The sequence below is a fragment of the Protopterus annectens genome, chromosome 2.part2, assembly GCF_019279795.1.
Source record: "Protopterus annectens isolate FY-2018-M chromosome 2.part2, PAN1.0, whole genome shotgun sequence".
Taxonomy (NCBI): Eukaryota; Metazoa; Chordata; order Ceratodontiformes; family Protopteridae; genus Protopterus; species Protopterus annectens.
This window is the reverse complement of record NC_056730.1, coordinates 656,100,130-656,117,127: the sequence shown is the minus strand read 5'-3', so window position 1 is coordinate 656,117,127 and position 16,998 is coordinate 656,100,130. Positions and strand designations below refer to the sequence as shown.

Here is a 16,998-nt window from a genome sequence, read left to right as displayed (position 1 = left end):
GAATGTGATAAGTTAAATGCAGTCTGAAAACACTTTTTCTTGGCCGTGATCTGTTAGCAGCAGCAGCAGCATAGACTTCAGCCTGTTGCACATACACAGAATTAAAGCAAAAGCAGCCCCTAAAATTGTTTCTGTGTAGACTTCTTTCCATAGCTCTATTCCAATATGTTTTGGAATTCGAAGGGAAAACAAGCACTTAGTCTACATGGTTGGTTTTATAGCTTGTCAAATAGCTCCTCCATCTTGGATTGGTTAATTAGCATGTAACTCAGCTGTTTACCTTGTTTGCGTGGCTCTGCACACCGTGTAGAACCACTTACCGAATCCAATATAGTGTGCTATTGTGTGCATGTTGCAACAGACCATGTAGAGTTTATTGAATCTGGCCTATAGTACCACTTTTAATCATGAATCTCCCTTCTTAGCAAACAGTGAGCATAAAGCTAAAGAGCATAGTGCTCTGACCAGCTTGTATTGTTTTTTAGCAAGTACTTGTATTAATTTCTGACAAACAGCACATTAGTACATAGCAAATTGTTTTTAAAATGAATGCCACTCAGGATCAACAATTTTTAAACCCCTAAAACCATGCATTTCAATTCCGAAGTAAGCTACTGAGGATTTGGTTATTTTAATTACAAAAAAGAAACATTATCTCCTCCATATAACATTATGTTAATTTTCAGGGTATCAAAGGGAATAGGAGAAGCTTTAATATGAAGCTTTGACATAAAGTAATCTATACCACCTTGTAATAGATGAGGCTTTAATGTAAAGAAGTGCAAATTACTTTACATCAGAGCCACACCTTCCTTAGACATCACAAGTAGCATGTAGCACTTATTTCCTCTAGCTTATTATTAAACACCTGTGTGCCAATGTGCATTCACAAGCCAGTGTGCACAAACACTTGTCTGTTTGTTTCTTTCTTTCTATCTTTCTGGGAAAAGTTGTATACCTCCCATGATGTCTTTATAGAGGAGGTTTGTTACAATAAGAGTATAAATTGATAATTGCTTTTCCTTTTCTTTTGTAAGGGTATACATATGTACATGTATTATAGTATACTCAAATGATGAACTAAAGATGGACCCCTGCCCTCAAAAAAAAAAAAAAATAAATAAAAAAAAAAAAATATATATATATATATATATATATATATATATATATATATAATGTGTATATATATATATATATATATATATATATATATATATATATATATATGTATATATATATATATATATATATATATATATGTGTATGTATATAAATATTTATATATATGCATGTGTGTGTGTATATATATATACATATATATATATATATATATATATATATATTTATATATATATATATATATATATATATATATATATATATATATATATATATATATATATATATATATATATATATATGGGCCTACTGCTCTACATCAAAAGTACACTTCTTCGAAATAGAGCAGGAGACCCACACTTCAGTAAAAGTTCACTTCAATGAAAGGGCACTTTCGCTGAAGTCTAGTGCCCCGGGCGACCCCAAAAAAAAACACTAAAACATAAAAAAAACAAAAAAAACACAGAAACATGTTTTTGCAGGGGGGCAAGCCCCACTGCACCCCCACACCCCCCTACTTAAATATACAACTATGAGATCGCACTACAGCGGGGAAAAGGGAATATTCCCATTCTGCTCTGTACTGTGACTGCCGAAGTCAATGTTTGAAATTTCACTACTTTGAACAAGTGGACTCGGTGAAGTGGGTTTAGAAGTAGTGAAACTCCGAACATATATATACACAAACACAACTTTAATATGTTGTAATAACTTTCTCCTTTTCACTAAAGTGCCTATTGTATATTGTACTTTCTTTGTTGTCTCTAAATATTTCTGTTAAATTCTATGCAAAACCGACATTGTACCTGTCAATGTTATTCTTGTTTTATTGGAACTTTTCTCCCCGGGCCTCTGCTGAAAATGGGCTCACACCCAGGCAGAGTATCCCAGTCAACAAATGTAAAATAAATAAATAAATGAGTGAATGAATGAATGAATGAATAAATAAATAAATAATTTCCTGGGGTCTTTCTGACTGGATTATATATGCATCTGCCCTGTGACTTTTTTGCTGTTTTGTTCACATTTTATCTGGCACTTACCTTTGAGATAAATGTACATCACACTTTGTGTTGGTTGAGTGTTTCAATGTATAGATAGACTGCTTGAATTTGTTATAGTAATATTTGTAGCTATTGACGTCAGACTAATTGTCTAGCACGTTGTTAAAAAAATGTGTCATTGTGTATCACAGAGCAAGTGTATGGATTTTTTTTCTTTTGATTAGCAAGTTTGTACATACTTGCTGATGATTAAGTAAGTTCTATACATAGGTACATTTTGCCAGAAGCACCCTGGTTAGGTCCTGTATACATCTGCTGCATGACTGTTTTGCTTTGCTCTTTACTTCCTCCTCCTTGGTTCCTGAGGTTACTGAGTGCAGAACACATTCTGCCTACTCAACACATAACTGTTGAATGAGTTTCAGGCACACACATGATGCTCAACATTTCCTTGTTAGTAGATTTCAAGCTATTCCATATATTCAACATTTCTATCACATTCTGGAAAAAATGTTTTTCTGACAAAAGTGGTTAGTCACTAGCAACGTCCTGCAGGGCTATCTGATGGATCTGCTCCTTTTTGGCATCTATTTGTTGGAAGTCAAGGCCAACATCAAGGGTCTCTGGCTAATCAAGTTTGCAAATGATTGTAAACTAGAAGCAATCATAGAATTCCCCAAGACATTAACATCCTACAGGAAGGACTAACACAGATAAATGACTGGTGCCAAAGCCATGGCTTAAAACTCAGTGCCAAGAAATGTATAATAGTACCTTTTGGAAAGTCAGCCACTCTAGGAGATTACCTCAGTGATAACACACCCCTAAGAGTGGAACCAGTAATCAGGGATTTGGGTATGCATGTAGATAGTAACTTGTCTTTCGACCAACATGTCTCAGATAGTAGGGAAATTATTGTATGTTGCTCAGCTTATAAGCAGGGACATGACACCTGGACCCAAGGAAGTCATTGCCCCACTGTATTTGGCCCTCATCAGGCTCATCATTCAGTACAATGCCCCCTTTGGTATGTACTGACTAGGCACATGTCACAACTGGAATGTCCGGCAAGTTTCCTCACAAAAAGAATACAGGGTGTAAGTAGCACGTCCTATGCAAAAATTGCCTCAAAGCATTATTTCTATACTCTGTTTCCTACAGACTGTTGAGAGGTGATCTATGCTTGACATACAAGGCATCCATAGATCCCATTCTAATGGACCTTTTCCATATCTGCAAAATGAATAGCATCAAATTTACTCAATCTAGGGATGTAACCTTTGCTTGAGACATAAATAGAACATATTGGAGGGGCAGGTATGTGTCTCCAGGAATTCCCATTCTCAGGAACAGGTTTCCCATCCATGTGAAGCAGAGTTCTTCCCTAACCCTATTAAAGAGAAATCCGGATCAGTGGATGCAAAATCGGAAATACATCCCAAGTCTAGCACCTATGTCTTTAATGGACAGTGGCAGCCAGTAAATGTTGCAGTGCCCTACATATACTCTTTAAAATAACCTCTAAGTCGCATAAACTTGTGGGATACAATTGGGATGCTTGGCTAGACATATAAAGACACCAATGGTCATTAGCCTAGTGCACACCTATGAAACCATGGACAAGCTTTCTGATGAAGGAATCACTAGGCAGACAGTCACCACTTGTTTTATCATTAGCTTTCATGATGAAGTTTTTTTTATGCCCTAGGATACATTATCAATGCCATTGATCTAAGCTACTGAACTAAATCCATTTATTCCCCTACATTAGGGATCCAGTTCATGGTCACCTCTAGAGCTTCAAGCTACTCTGTAGGAAAATGGTTGTTTTTCATATATATATCTTGGAAATCCATGCAATCAGACAAGGGTAAAAGAGGTGCTACTGTAAGGTCTTTGTATCCTGTTATATATAACTAGGTCATATAGCTCTTTCCACATAAACTAACAGAGACAGCATGTTTCTCTGATAATGTTAATTGCTATTTTAAATCACTGTAAACAAAAATGTTTCTATTGTGATATCTAATGCAAAGCAAACTGAAGGCTTCTGCATTGCTAAAGAAAGACTCTCTGCTGTTACAGTAACTGTAGAGGGCAGATACATTTTAGAGATACCGTTCATCAGAGTTTACTATTAAAGTTTGTTGCTATATATTGTTCACAGCAGTATATAACAAAACTTGTACAGCTGATGGGACTTTATGCAAAACAGACTCAAAGTAACTCTAAGCTTAATAGATGCTAGTTTTGCTCACAATTTTGGGACCTTGCTACATTCCTTCTAACAACTGACAACAAGCAGGTAAGCAGGTATAGTTTCTTTACTACTTGAACTCATCAATAACACTCTTCATAATTCATCTTACTTACTGTGACTTTTCAAGGTGAATAGCATGCAGTTTCTTTCCTAGCTTCAATGTGTAGTGAATGCTGTCTGGATAGGTAGTCTGTAAAACAGAGAAAAAAATATTTTATTGCCTGTTGTTTATTACAAGCAGCCATATAAATAGGTCTTCCTAAATGAGCATGCAGTTTCTTTGCTGCCTGATAGTCACTGTGCCTCCATCATGTTGTAACTGTCAAATTCAGACCACCCTCTCAGCTACACTATTCCTCTTCATAGCTTTCCTAATGGAGTCTTATACTTCTAATCTATGTAGGAAACAGTCCCTGGTAATGTACTAACAATGTCTTGTAAACAGGGGACTATGTGAAGTGAAAGTCAAAGCATGCTGCAGTCAGTGCAAATGACTAGTATGTTCTAAATTTCTAAGGTGTTCTCTATATTTTCATACTCTTTTTTTCTGGCAATTCCTGTATGCAACATCCATTTAACCTTCCCCGGTATTTCTATCAGTTTATATTTATTTCTGTTCAAAAATGAACACCTTCTGAGTACCCTTATAAATGCTCCATAATCTTTATTAATTTATCTGTGCTGTATTTAAAAATCTAGAAAAAGAAATTAAGTTGTATTTACCCACTTTAAATTACTTGGTTTGATGTCATTCTTCTATATTTCAAACATTAACAGTTTAATTTCTTAGAAGAGGATATCTGCTATGTGTTGGCTGAGTCAATTACCAAATTTAAGTATATGCTTTCCATAACTTCCAATGCCATATCTGAGATCCCAAAGCCAAAGTCGAACAGTACTGCACTAATTTTTTTACAGATTGTCTCACAAAAGTGCTTGAGGTAGCTGATAAACCCATTTGCCATAAGATGGAAATTTACAGTCATGTTGTTTGATCTGCTGATAGCTGCTGTACAAAGACAAAAGACACTGGAAAGGCTCACCCAGACTCTGCTACAGTTTGCTCTGAGGGAAAGGTTAGTTTGATTTTTATTTGTTGTATTCTGTATTTCTTTATTGCCTTTTTCTATTTTGTATACTGTGATTTGTTTTCTTTACACTGCGTTTTACTTGTATTCTGCTTTTAACTGCATATTAAAACTTGAAAAGACACCACAGCTCTGTCTCTTTTGAGTCAGACAGAATTTTTTTCCAACCTCCCAGCTGGTTACTGTTGTGTTCTTAAACACCACTGTCTTTCTAGTTGCCTGCCCCTTATGTTAATTTGACCATATATCTCATTTCCTCTCTGCTTTTACTGGTTGGTGTGAGTAAGCACAAAATTATCATTTTGTGAAATCACTCCCCTTCACCTATTTAAATTTATTGGCCATCCTACTGTATTCCATAGTACAAAAAGAAAAAAGTGACCACCCCCTTTGAATCTATTTTGCTGTTTTACAAATAGTGACTCTCCACTAAAACTTAACTTTTTAGACAGGTAAAACGTAAGTTACCTACTTTCACATCTAACTCCTCTAGTGCACACTGCAGTGTTTAGGATAAACCATTTTTCATCTTACCTTTAAGCATCTATTGCAAGACCACCAGTTATTGGAGAGCCCACATTCTGCCTCTCAGTAGTCATCTTGGAATTAGTGCTTCGTTTTTCTCCTGGTGAGAGAAGGAGTCCAGTTACATTATGTCCTGAAGACTGCTGATCACCAGAAAGCTTAATAACTGCTTTATAGGTGACAGCTTGGAATCCGTGCTTATATTCTGATCCTGGTGAGAGTAGGAGCAGAGTGCATTGATTCCTGACTCTTTCTGGTTGGAAAGTGAGTGTCTGTGCTTAACATACCTGATTGGTCTGGTTGCTATTCAAGGCATCTACCAGAAAAAGGCTACAAGCCTGCAGACCCTTGTATCATATGGGACAAGATTGTGGATCAGCAAGCAGGCTGTGGCCTCCTTCTCTTCTTGGGATTGGTGCTAACATTTTGCTTCTGGTGAGAGAAGAAGCAAAGGAGTATTGTATCCCAACAGAGTGAAACTGTGCTGAGACCAGCATTAGTAGTAGCCAGGCAGTAGCCATTCATGCGACTCCCCTCTTTTTATCATTCTTGACAAGCTAATTCTTTATTTTCAGTAAGTACTGCTTGATTTCTTCCTTACTTCAGAATATCTGCCTAAATACTTCATCTTTAAATTTTCAATGTCTACGTATTAGTTTCCCCTCAAGTGTTTGGGTGTGCTCTGTACAGACTCAGACACTTTGAGTGACATTTTACCTTTAAAAGCTTTCAGTACTTAATATATTGAGCTCATATCCAGGTATGTCTAAAGGTCAGTTCCCTGTGCTTTCTCCTGCCAACCTGGCGAAAATGCACATCCTGAGGCAATGTAGCAACTGCCTCATGTACACAGACAACCCTCTCCTCTTACCCCCCAACACTATGACTTGTGAGAGATGCACATATATAGCCAAACTGAAAGCCAAGCACTCTCCAGCCAAGACTGGATTAGCCAGTCAAGAGGAGAAGGTTAACACCTGCACCACACAACATTCAACACATAGCCCTCCAGAACAAACACCACCACGGCCCTCACATAGTAACACAAAACAGACACCTATTTTTGTGGAGGCTCTCAATAAAAATCTGCCCAAACAACAGAGACCTCTGAAGCAGAAACTCAAACAACCATCGCATCCCAGCACAAAACATGAGACACATAGCTCACATAAACAGTGTGCCACTCAACCAAAACCCATAAGGCAAAACAACTTACTCAATACACTAGTCATAGATGACTCAATAGTAAAGCACTCTGATGTCCCACTCACTAGGTTGAATAAGGAGAAAGTTACGGTCAGCTGCCATAATGCACGCACTTAGGTCACTCCACAACAGTTACAACTATGACTCTGTCATTGTCCATGTTGGTGTGAATGACCTGAGATGTACCTCCCTGGACTACATGAAAAGAGACATAGAGGAGCTTTCAGATCTTGTAGCCCAGGCAGGTATGACCCTAGCTCTGAGTAGCATCCTGCCGTCACCCAGAATGATACCACAGTACAAGCAGAAAATGACTGAATTCAATAATTGGCTAAGTTTCTGGTGTCATTATAAGGGGATCCAGTATCTGTCTGCCTGGGATGACATGATCGACAGACCTCGATGCTTCGCCAGAGATGGCCTACACCTGTTACTTCAGGGATTCCTGATATTGGCCAAGGCTCTTGCCACCCCTTTAGTGCCTTTTTTAGGCAATGTCCTGAAGACAAAATTACTACCATAACAGCTACAACCTAACAAAATTTGAGGATAATGCTACTCAACTCCTGAACTCTAAATCTCAAAATGCACTTGCTCGAAGCACTCCTTAAAATGGAGAGCATCGACATCTGTGCAGTGACCGAGACCTGATTCAAGGCTCCAGAGAGCACCCCAGCACTACCAGGCTATAATTCATACCACACCTTTCGGCCCCTAAACCTGGACCGAAGCACTAAAGGCAGTGGTGTCTCCATATTCATAAAGGATATTCACACCTCCAGACTAGTAGCCCAACATAACAGAGATACTTCAGGTACAACTAACACTGGGTAAAACTGCAATCCAGGCTGTAGCCTGCTAATAGATCCCCCACCATGTCCCAAGACTCCCTCTCCATATTCCTAAACACACTGGAAAATATTAGGGTACAACCCAATACCCTTATACTGGGAGACTTTAACTACCCCTCCATTAACTGGGAAAATTACTCATGTACTAACACACTTGCTCAACATTTTCTGGAATTCATTAATTCCAACGCACTGGACCAACTCATTCTTACCCCCACCAGGGGTAGAAACATCTTTGACCTGCTCATTACTAACATGGGCAACCATTGCTCTACACCAGTAATCAACTCTTCCCTGGTGAGATCTGACCACAAGCTAATCACCATTGATATCCACATCCCACTATCACCCCCCCCCCCAAAGGAAACCACTGTAAAAAACTTCTCCAAAGCCAATTTTGGACTTCTAAAAACAGAGGTGGCTAACTTCACGACATTCATGCAAATGGAAAATAGGTGCATGACTGAATCATACACCAATGCACTGTATGAGCACATGCACAAGTTCATGGAACGGGCCATACCAAACAGAACCAAGACGCTGTCCTCCAAAAAAGGAAGCCAATCTGGTGGTCCCAAAAAAAAAAAAAAGTAATTTCATGAGCATGCCCTTAAAGTAAGAATACATAAGTAAGAATAAATACTCGAAATGGGCTTACAAAAATAATAAAGCAGTTTTTAAAGATATATAAACAAAAAAAATATATATAAGCAAAAAAAAAAAGTTTACATTTTATATTTATATATGCATTTATGTATGTTTGTATTCCTACTTTTAGGGCATGCTCATGAAATTACTTTTTTTTTTTTTTTAAATAGACTAATTGTAGGATGTGATGTCATATCTAGGTGACTATATATTTTTTGTGTCCCCTTTTTGTATGTATTAAAGGTCTGAGGAAGCCCAACAGGGTGAAAGTGCTAATCTACTCTGCACAATAAATCTTTCTTCATTTTAAGCTTCATCCATTGGATTTATTGGAGTTTGCTACTTGGAATTGTTTTTATCAGAGAACTTTATTTTACACCTACAGCCTTGGAGTGCCTCTGAGCTTTCTGTTTAGAAAGAAAAAAACTGTTGCAGAAAAGGGTGAATTCCCAAGATTGAAAAGCTGAGATCCATTATCAAATCCCCTAAAGTTAGCTATGAAAACAAAATTGCTTCAGGTTCTAAAGACAACCACAAGGCATTCTATAGTTATGTCAAGAATCTACATGTCAATACTCAGATCTGCTCTGAGTTACAGCACAATGGCAATACATATACAGAACCAACTGATATTGCCAATATATTGGCCGACAGGTTCACCCTTTAAAGTGCCTATCACAATACCTGAGGAATGCCAAGTCCCTGTTATCATGGCTACACAGGTAAAAAACGCACTGTACAAAGCCATTAATACAGCTTCCATGAGACCTGATAATATCCCTGGCTGTGTTCTACATGAATTACAAAGTGAACTGGCACCACACCTGAGTACTCTGTTCAATCACAGCCTCATTTCAGGCTTTGTTCCTACTGAATGGTGCACTGCTATGGTCATTCCACTCCACAAAGGGGGAACGACTACAGACCCTGGGAACTACTGCCCCATTAGCCTGACAAGTCTGATATGTAAGGCTATGCAGCACATCAACATGAACCTTATAAGTAAGGGCAAAGGGAATCTCTAAACTCTGGACCCCACGCAGTTTGGGTTTGTGAAAGGTAGATCATGCCTGCTCAATCCGATAGACTTCTTCGAGTCTGTCACCAGGGCTGTGGAAAAAGGCAAGGTAGTTCACACAGCACTCAGGAATCATAGATAGACTCACTAAACTAGGCATAAACCCCTATGTCATAAGATGGGTTGCCAACTGGCTCACTGATAGAACCCACACTGTGAAAGCAGTGGACTCCAAATCTGACTACTGACCAGTTACAAGTGGTGTCCCACAGGGATCAGTCCTAGGTCCTCTCCTGTTTGGCATCTACTTCTCTGAAGTTCAAGCCAAAAGAAAGGGACTCTGGCTGACCAAGTTCACAGATGATTGCAAACTGGGAGCCATTATTGATTCTCCAAATGATGTAGACATTCTACAAAAAGGCCTCACTGACACCAGTGACTGGTACCAGAACCATGGCCTTAAGCTCAATGCCAAAAAGTGCATTGTCATTCCCTTTGGAAAAAATTCAGTGCCCACGAACTACCACATAGGTGGTAGTCCACTAAACACCAAAGGTGTGATAAGAGACCTGGGGACACAGGTTGACAACAACCTCTCCTTGGATAACCACATTGCCACTGTAGTCAGAAAGTCCTTCTATGTGGCACATCTCATTACAAAAGATTTTTCATCCAGGAAGAAAGAGGTCATAATCCCTCTCTACTCGTCCCTCATTAGACCTATTATAGAATACAACACCTCATTTGGTATGTACCTCACTAGACATTTACAACAACTGGAAAGGCCTATATGGACAGACTCAAAAAACTCCAGCTATACTCTGTCTCTTATTACCTACTTAAAGGCGATCTCTGCTTGATCTACAAAGCCATGTCTGACCCAGAGCTGCTAGATATGCTGCATCTAAAGAAATCCCAATCCCTCCGTGCCACACGCTCCAGGGACCTAAACCTCATTACCACAATAAACAGAACATGCTGGAGGGACAGGTTCTTAACCCAGAGACTTCCCATACTATGGAACAAACTTCCCATTCATGTCAAGCAGAGCACCTGACGAGTGGATGGGCAATAGGAAGTTCACCCTGGGGATCACTTCAGTGGCCTTGCTTGAAAGGGGCACTGGGAGCTTATTTTGGGTGGCATGATGCCAGGGAATCTTCTTAGGCTAGGCTTATATAGGCTCCAGAGCCATTAGCCTAGTACACACCTATGAACCTATAAGAGCATTTATTCATATATAACCTTTTAATGATAAAAATCATGCAGTTGTTTCTTGAACTGTAGTGTATTTACTTAGTGTATCTCAAATCGCAAAATAAACAAATAAATATCAATCAGCTAATCAAGATAAGCTAAACAGTGTACCCCCTACCAAGTTCAGTTTATAGAAATTGAAACATATGGAGCTAAGATTATCATACCATGATTCTCAATCCTACTTTGCAGATCAATGGACACCCCATTTCAAAACATGTCACTGATGCCACCAGCACTTATCCAATAAATAACCATAATTTCCTATACCAGTGACTTTCTCAACTTTTCATCCACCCCCAGCTCCATGACAGACAGACAAAGAGCTCTGATTAAGACCCAGACATCCTGAGTTTGATTAGCTTGGGGGTGGAAAGGAATGGCAACCATTGATTCACCCATTCCTGGAGAGACACTGGGTTTCCTGCATTCAGTCTAGAACTCCCCTTGCAACAGAGGCTAATGCTGTATCTGTGAAGCACATTATCATTGTATTCAGCATACTGGAAAGGGCAGGAGCTAATTGACATTACATGCAGTGATGCACATGCCATCAGGCAGCCCCAGCCCATTAGGGCACAACCCCCCCCCCAAGCATACTAAGATGGCATATATAATGCTGGTGGGTTGACCCACTCCATTGCTTCCTCTTTCCAACCAGCCAATGGCTGCAACAATCCCAACTTTGGGCACAGTATCAGAGACACTTACAGTATGAACAGTTAGAATAACATTAAGCAGCTGATGCTCAGCTGGATTAATATACAAAGGGGGTGGATTTTCACAACCTTTATTAACAGGTATTGACTAAGTTCTGATGAAGGAAAATACATATGTATAATCCAGCTATCAGATGGCACTAAATGTGAATGGAAGCCAATGCCAATCATCAGCATAACTTATTAATTTGTCAGAATTACTCTGGGTGACTATAAATATAACCTAGGTTACAGACTGAATATAGAAAAAATGCACATTATTCTCATTGAAAAGTCAGAGTAACAAGATGAAGTATGAATCATTTCAGTAATAAAGATACTGACATGGGTGACTGAGGACAGGAATTATGAACCTACAAGCTAGCTTGTCAGACTTCAGTCTAAACATTATAAAGCATAGGTAAATATGTGCAGAGGGAGGTCCTAACAGAGTGACGCATTACAGCCTCAACATTGGTTATCAAACTTTTTTAGGAAAGTGTGAGACATAAAACTACTCCCTTAAAATGAGTATCACAGTCTGTTGTATTAGTTATTACAGTCATATTGTACTACTGTACTCTAGATTTATGGTACTGCAGCATCAACTATGTGCTATACTGTATATTGAGTGCCTTGAAGTCACTATGTGGAAGTATCTGTAAGATGTTATATTTCTACAAAACTTTTTATTTTATTTTGTTTTCTTTGGTTTGTTTTTGATCAGGGTAGAACACTGATCTACATGAACTTATTTCATGTTCAGCCCAGAGTTGCATATTTTGAAGTAACCATATCAATCAAATGATAAGTCATGCATAACATACATAGCAAAATTTGTAAGATATTTGTTATGACGTTATTAGACGGAAAGCAAGAAAGTGATTTATTAACAAGTCAGTAATCAAACACGTGTAGTATAGCATAGATAACTTTTTAAAAAGATACTAAGAACGTTTGGATCTTACAAGTCAGGCATTCACAGTCATATACAAGAGCTATATAAATGTACCAAAGTCTACTCATTCATAAAATCCATCTATCCATCACCATCTTTTTCCCATTTTTACGCATTGGGTCAAGGTGTCACATCAACAGTGACCAGCATCAAGAACTAATGTTTGCACCAAGTTGCTAAAATCACAAGAGTTTTATTGTAAAACAAAAGTCAATGGTTCAGCCTTTTCTCAGGCAAACAACTTTTTAAATATTTTGGTAAAAAGGGGAATGAGTCCAGAATGATTAGTATATAGACTAGTAGGGCTTTGAGAAACACTGTTCTGTGTTTGACTATGATCCATTTAGCTTTTCAGATTCTGGTGCAATAGTGATTTCTATGTGGGCATACAGCAATGACCTGAAGAGATTACTTTTTTTTTTTTTGAAGGCTGATTGCAATTAGGAATTATCCTTATTCTAGCTGGTGTAGAAAGAAGCCTTTTCCTATAAAAAAAAGTCTACATTTTTGGAACAATAAAGGAGTTTGTTGACATTTGGACTTATTACCTCCACTAATCTAATAGTATTCCAAGGCTCTTTAATGAAGTTTGCTTATCATCTGAGTTTGATAAAGTGTATTCTAGCATACTAACTGAAAGAAATTACAGAACTAAGTGGTAAGATTCCAAAATGAAGAAGCAGCAGTCACCATTTCAAGCAAGTTTAATCTGTGGATCACAAGTGTAAATTATGAATATGGAGTCATGCAGACAGATTTGGGCAACACAGTGGTGCAGTGGTTATTGTTTTCGCCTCATAGCAAGAGGTTCTCTGGTTCAATTCTCGGCTGGTCTGCCCTGTGTTCGCACATGTTTCCTCTGGGTCCTGCTGGTTCCTCCCATATTCCCAAGACATGCTGCAGGTGGACTGGATATTTGAAATTGGCCGTGTGTGTGTGTGTGTGTGTGTGTGTGTGTGTGTGTGTGTGTGTGTGTGTGTGTGTGTTTGTGTGTGCCTTCTAAGGAAGGTTGGGTGCTGGGCTGGCAACTTGCCACCTTAAAACTCTACTGCTACCCGTTCTGCAGACCAATGATCTGCTGTGGTGACCCCTAATGGGAGCAGCCGAAAGGAGAAGTCATGCAGAGACATTTGAAAGATACTTTCCTAATCCTAACAGTCCCAAGTAGCCTTACTTCAGGATATGTACCTGAACACTGGCGTACAGCAACAGTGGTCCCACTCCACAAAGGGGGTACCTCTACAGACCCTGGGAACTACCGCCCCATAAGCTTAACCAGCCTGGTCTGCAAAGCTATGGAAAGAATCATTATAGAACTCATAAACAGAGACATAGGGGACCTACAGACACTTGACCCCACCCAGTTCGGCTTTGTAAAGGGCAGATCCTGCCTTTTGAACCTGGTTGACTTTTTCGAAACAGTCACTAGAGCCATTGATGAGGGCAAAGCAGTCCATACAGCCTACCTGGACTTGGCTAAGACCTTCGACACAATACCCCACTCAGGCATCATAGATAAGCTCAACAGCTTAAACGTAAACCCTTATGTCACTAGATGGGTTGCAAACTGGCTAAAGGACAGAACCCATCAAGTTAAAATCGCTGGAGCAATGTCAGACTCAAAGCCAGTCACAAGTGGTGTCCCACAGGGATCTGTCCTGGGACCCTTCTTGTTCGGCATTTATTTCTCAGATGTTAAAGCAAACATGGGAGGGTTGTGGCTGACAAAGTTCGCAGATGACTGCAAACTAAGCGCCATAGTTGATACACCAGCGGACACATACATCCTACAAAAAGGCCTCACAGAAACGGACAACTGGTGCCGGAGTCACGGCCTTAAACTAAATGCCAAAAAATGTATAGTCATCCCCTTTGGGATAAACAAAGTACCCACAAATTATCACATAGACAGCAACCCAGTGAGTACGGAAAAAGTAATCAGAGACCTAGGGACCCAAGTCAACAGCGACCTCTCATTTGACACCCACGTTGCAAAAGTGGTTATAAAAACATTCTACCTTGCACACCTCATCATGAAGGGATTCACGTCCAGATCCAAGGATGTCATTGTACCCCTATACTCCTCCCTCATCAGACGCATGATTGAGTACAATGCCCCATTTGGTACGTACCTCACCCGGCATTTGCAACAGCTGGAGAGACCACAAAAGTACCCTACCTCACCAAGAGGATCAAGGGTCTCCAACATATGTCTTATTCTGCCAGACTAAAGAAACTTCAGCTCTATTCAGTAGCATACCGCCTGCTCAGAGGTGATCTCTGCCTGATGTACAAGGCCATGTCCAATCAGGATCTGATGGACATGCTCCACCTCAAAAAATCCAAATCCATCAGGACCACGAGAGCTAAAGACTTAAACCTCAGCACAAGTATGAATAGGACATGCTGGAGGGATAGATTCATAACCCAGAGGCTTCCCATGCTTTGGAACAAGATCCCAGTTCATATTAGGCAGAGCCCCTCACTGACTCTCTTCAAGAGAAATCTTGATGAGTGGATGGGAGATCGTAAGTTTACCCCAGGGGTCACATCTGTGTCACTGCTAGACAGGGGCACAGTAAACTAATTCTATTATATAAGGGGACCTTCATTGTGTCACTACTAGACAGAGGCACAGCATTCTAAATTTATTCTGTACATTTTTTGCACCATTTCATGGGGTAGCAAAAGCCACATCATTATGGCTAGGCTTACAAATGCCCCAGGGCAGATAGCCTAGTACTATACTATGAAACTATGAAACTATGAAACTTTAACAATTGCAGATGGCAGTAAGCTCATGTTCTTAACACTTGACTCGGTCCTTAGCGCTCTCTTCAAACTATATTCATGTGCTTGTCAATATCATACTTTTGTAATATGTTATGAACGTTTGAAGTCTTTCCTATTTCTTTATGTTTACCCTAGCTGACTACTTGACTGAGTGATGTAATGTTGTTTACAATCCCACTTCATTATGCTGCGTAAAGCACTGTCACAGTATTGTATTTGTACTAGTGTTTAGTACTGATGTGTTCTGCATTTCCTATCAAACCAAGACAGACTCATAAGCAAAACCTATAAAAAAATCTTTTTGGGGGTACAGCATAACAGTTTGGCCATAATACATTATATACGGTTTTAGTTTTGTTTCTTATAAATATAAAACAAAGGTAATGTAACATTTTGCCTGTCTATCTTGATTTGTCACTTTACTTGATATTTAAGCCCCAAATGTAATGGAAAAGAAACAACTGAGCCTTGTAAACTCTACCTAGAACCTCAGACAACAAATTAGCTGTACCCTAGTAGTTACGCTATAGGTTTCTCAAATACCCATTACTTAAGCAGTAGCATAAAAACTCCATTATCGTAATACTCAGAAAAAGGTCCATCATTGTGCAACTTAAGCACTGTTTCACATTGCTAAGTTAATTGAAATAAATCACAAATGTTATCAGGTATGTTACCTGTTGTATGACAGCCAGATGATCAATATGTATGTGTTAAAAATGTGCATTCATCAAGAGGTTGCTGCAGTCAGTATCGGCCCTTGCCCAATAGTGCAGTGCCACTAAAGTTAATTACATTAAATTTAAAGTTGAAAGACTGAAGCCATCTGCATGGCAACTGGGGAGGATTCTGCAGAAAGATATTCACTTTGAAAATCGTGAAGATCACTTTACCTGCAAATCACTCAGTTTCCAGTCAACTGTTTTTTGACAGACTGCCACAGAACCTTTTTCTTATACAAGTTCAGCAAATGGCTCAGTTTCCAAGGAAGATTTTTTGACTGACTAACCCAAAAATCATGTGATCATGCAAGAACAAATAAGATTGCTTTCAGAACAGTAAGACACTTATATTTATTAATAGCATCATATTATAATTCTGCCTGCAGATGCTTATGTAGGAATGATTCTCAACTTGAACTGATTACTTACATTCAGTATACCTCAAGACTATACTGAATAAAGTAAGCTGAGTCAGATCATGTCCTTAAAGGACATTATGCTAGATAATGCATGATGTTTGGTAAGAATAATAATAATATGCATCTAGCACATACTTGGCCCAAAGAATACATTTATTTAGAGACTACCTATGGATAGATATTTTGATATTTGCTATGATCCTTTGCTATCCTTCAGAAATCCTTTAGCTTACCTATTCCCTAAGATAATGAAGTAAATTGGGATCCACCATAAAATAAATAGGTTCTTAGGGCCAGACACCAGAAAGGCATTTTGAAAAGATATATTCATGACATAAAGAGAGCATGGACTCCCTCTTGACATTGCTACCACCTCTTTCCTGAGTTCATAGGTTCTTTTCATGCTTATGGCCAATGAGTATATCAGGAAGG

General features: G+C 38.9%; 1 protein-coding gene across 1 annotated transcript in view; it reads right to left on the bottom strand.

The window, feature by feature from the left end:
• The window catches only part of ADAM33 (ADAM metallopeptidase domain 33), an 897,076-nt gene that overhangs the window by 570,860 nt on the left and 309,218 nt on the right, over positions 1–16,998 (bottom strand). Inside the window, exon 3 of the mRNA XM_044064075.1 lies at positions 4,497–4,573. Coding sequence (XP_043920010.1) covers positions 4,497–4,573 — 77 coding nt within the window. The remainder of the gene's footprint in view (positions 1–4,496; positions 4,574–16,998) is intronic.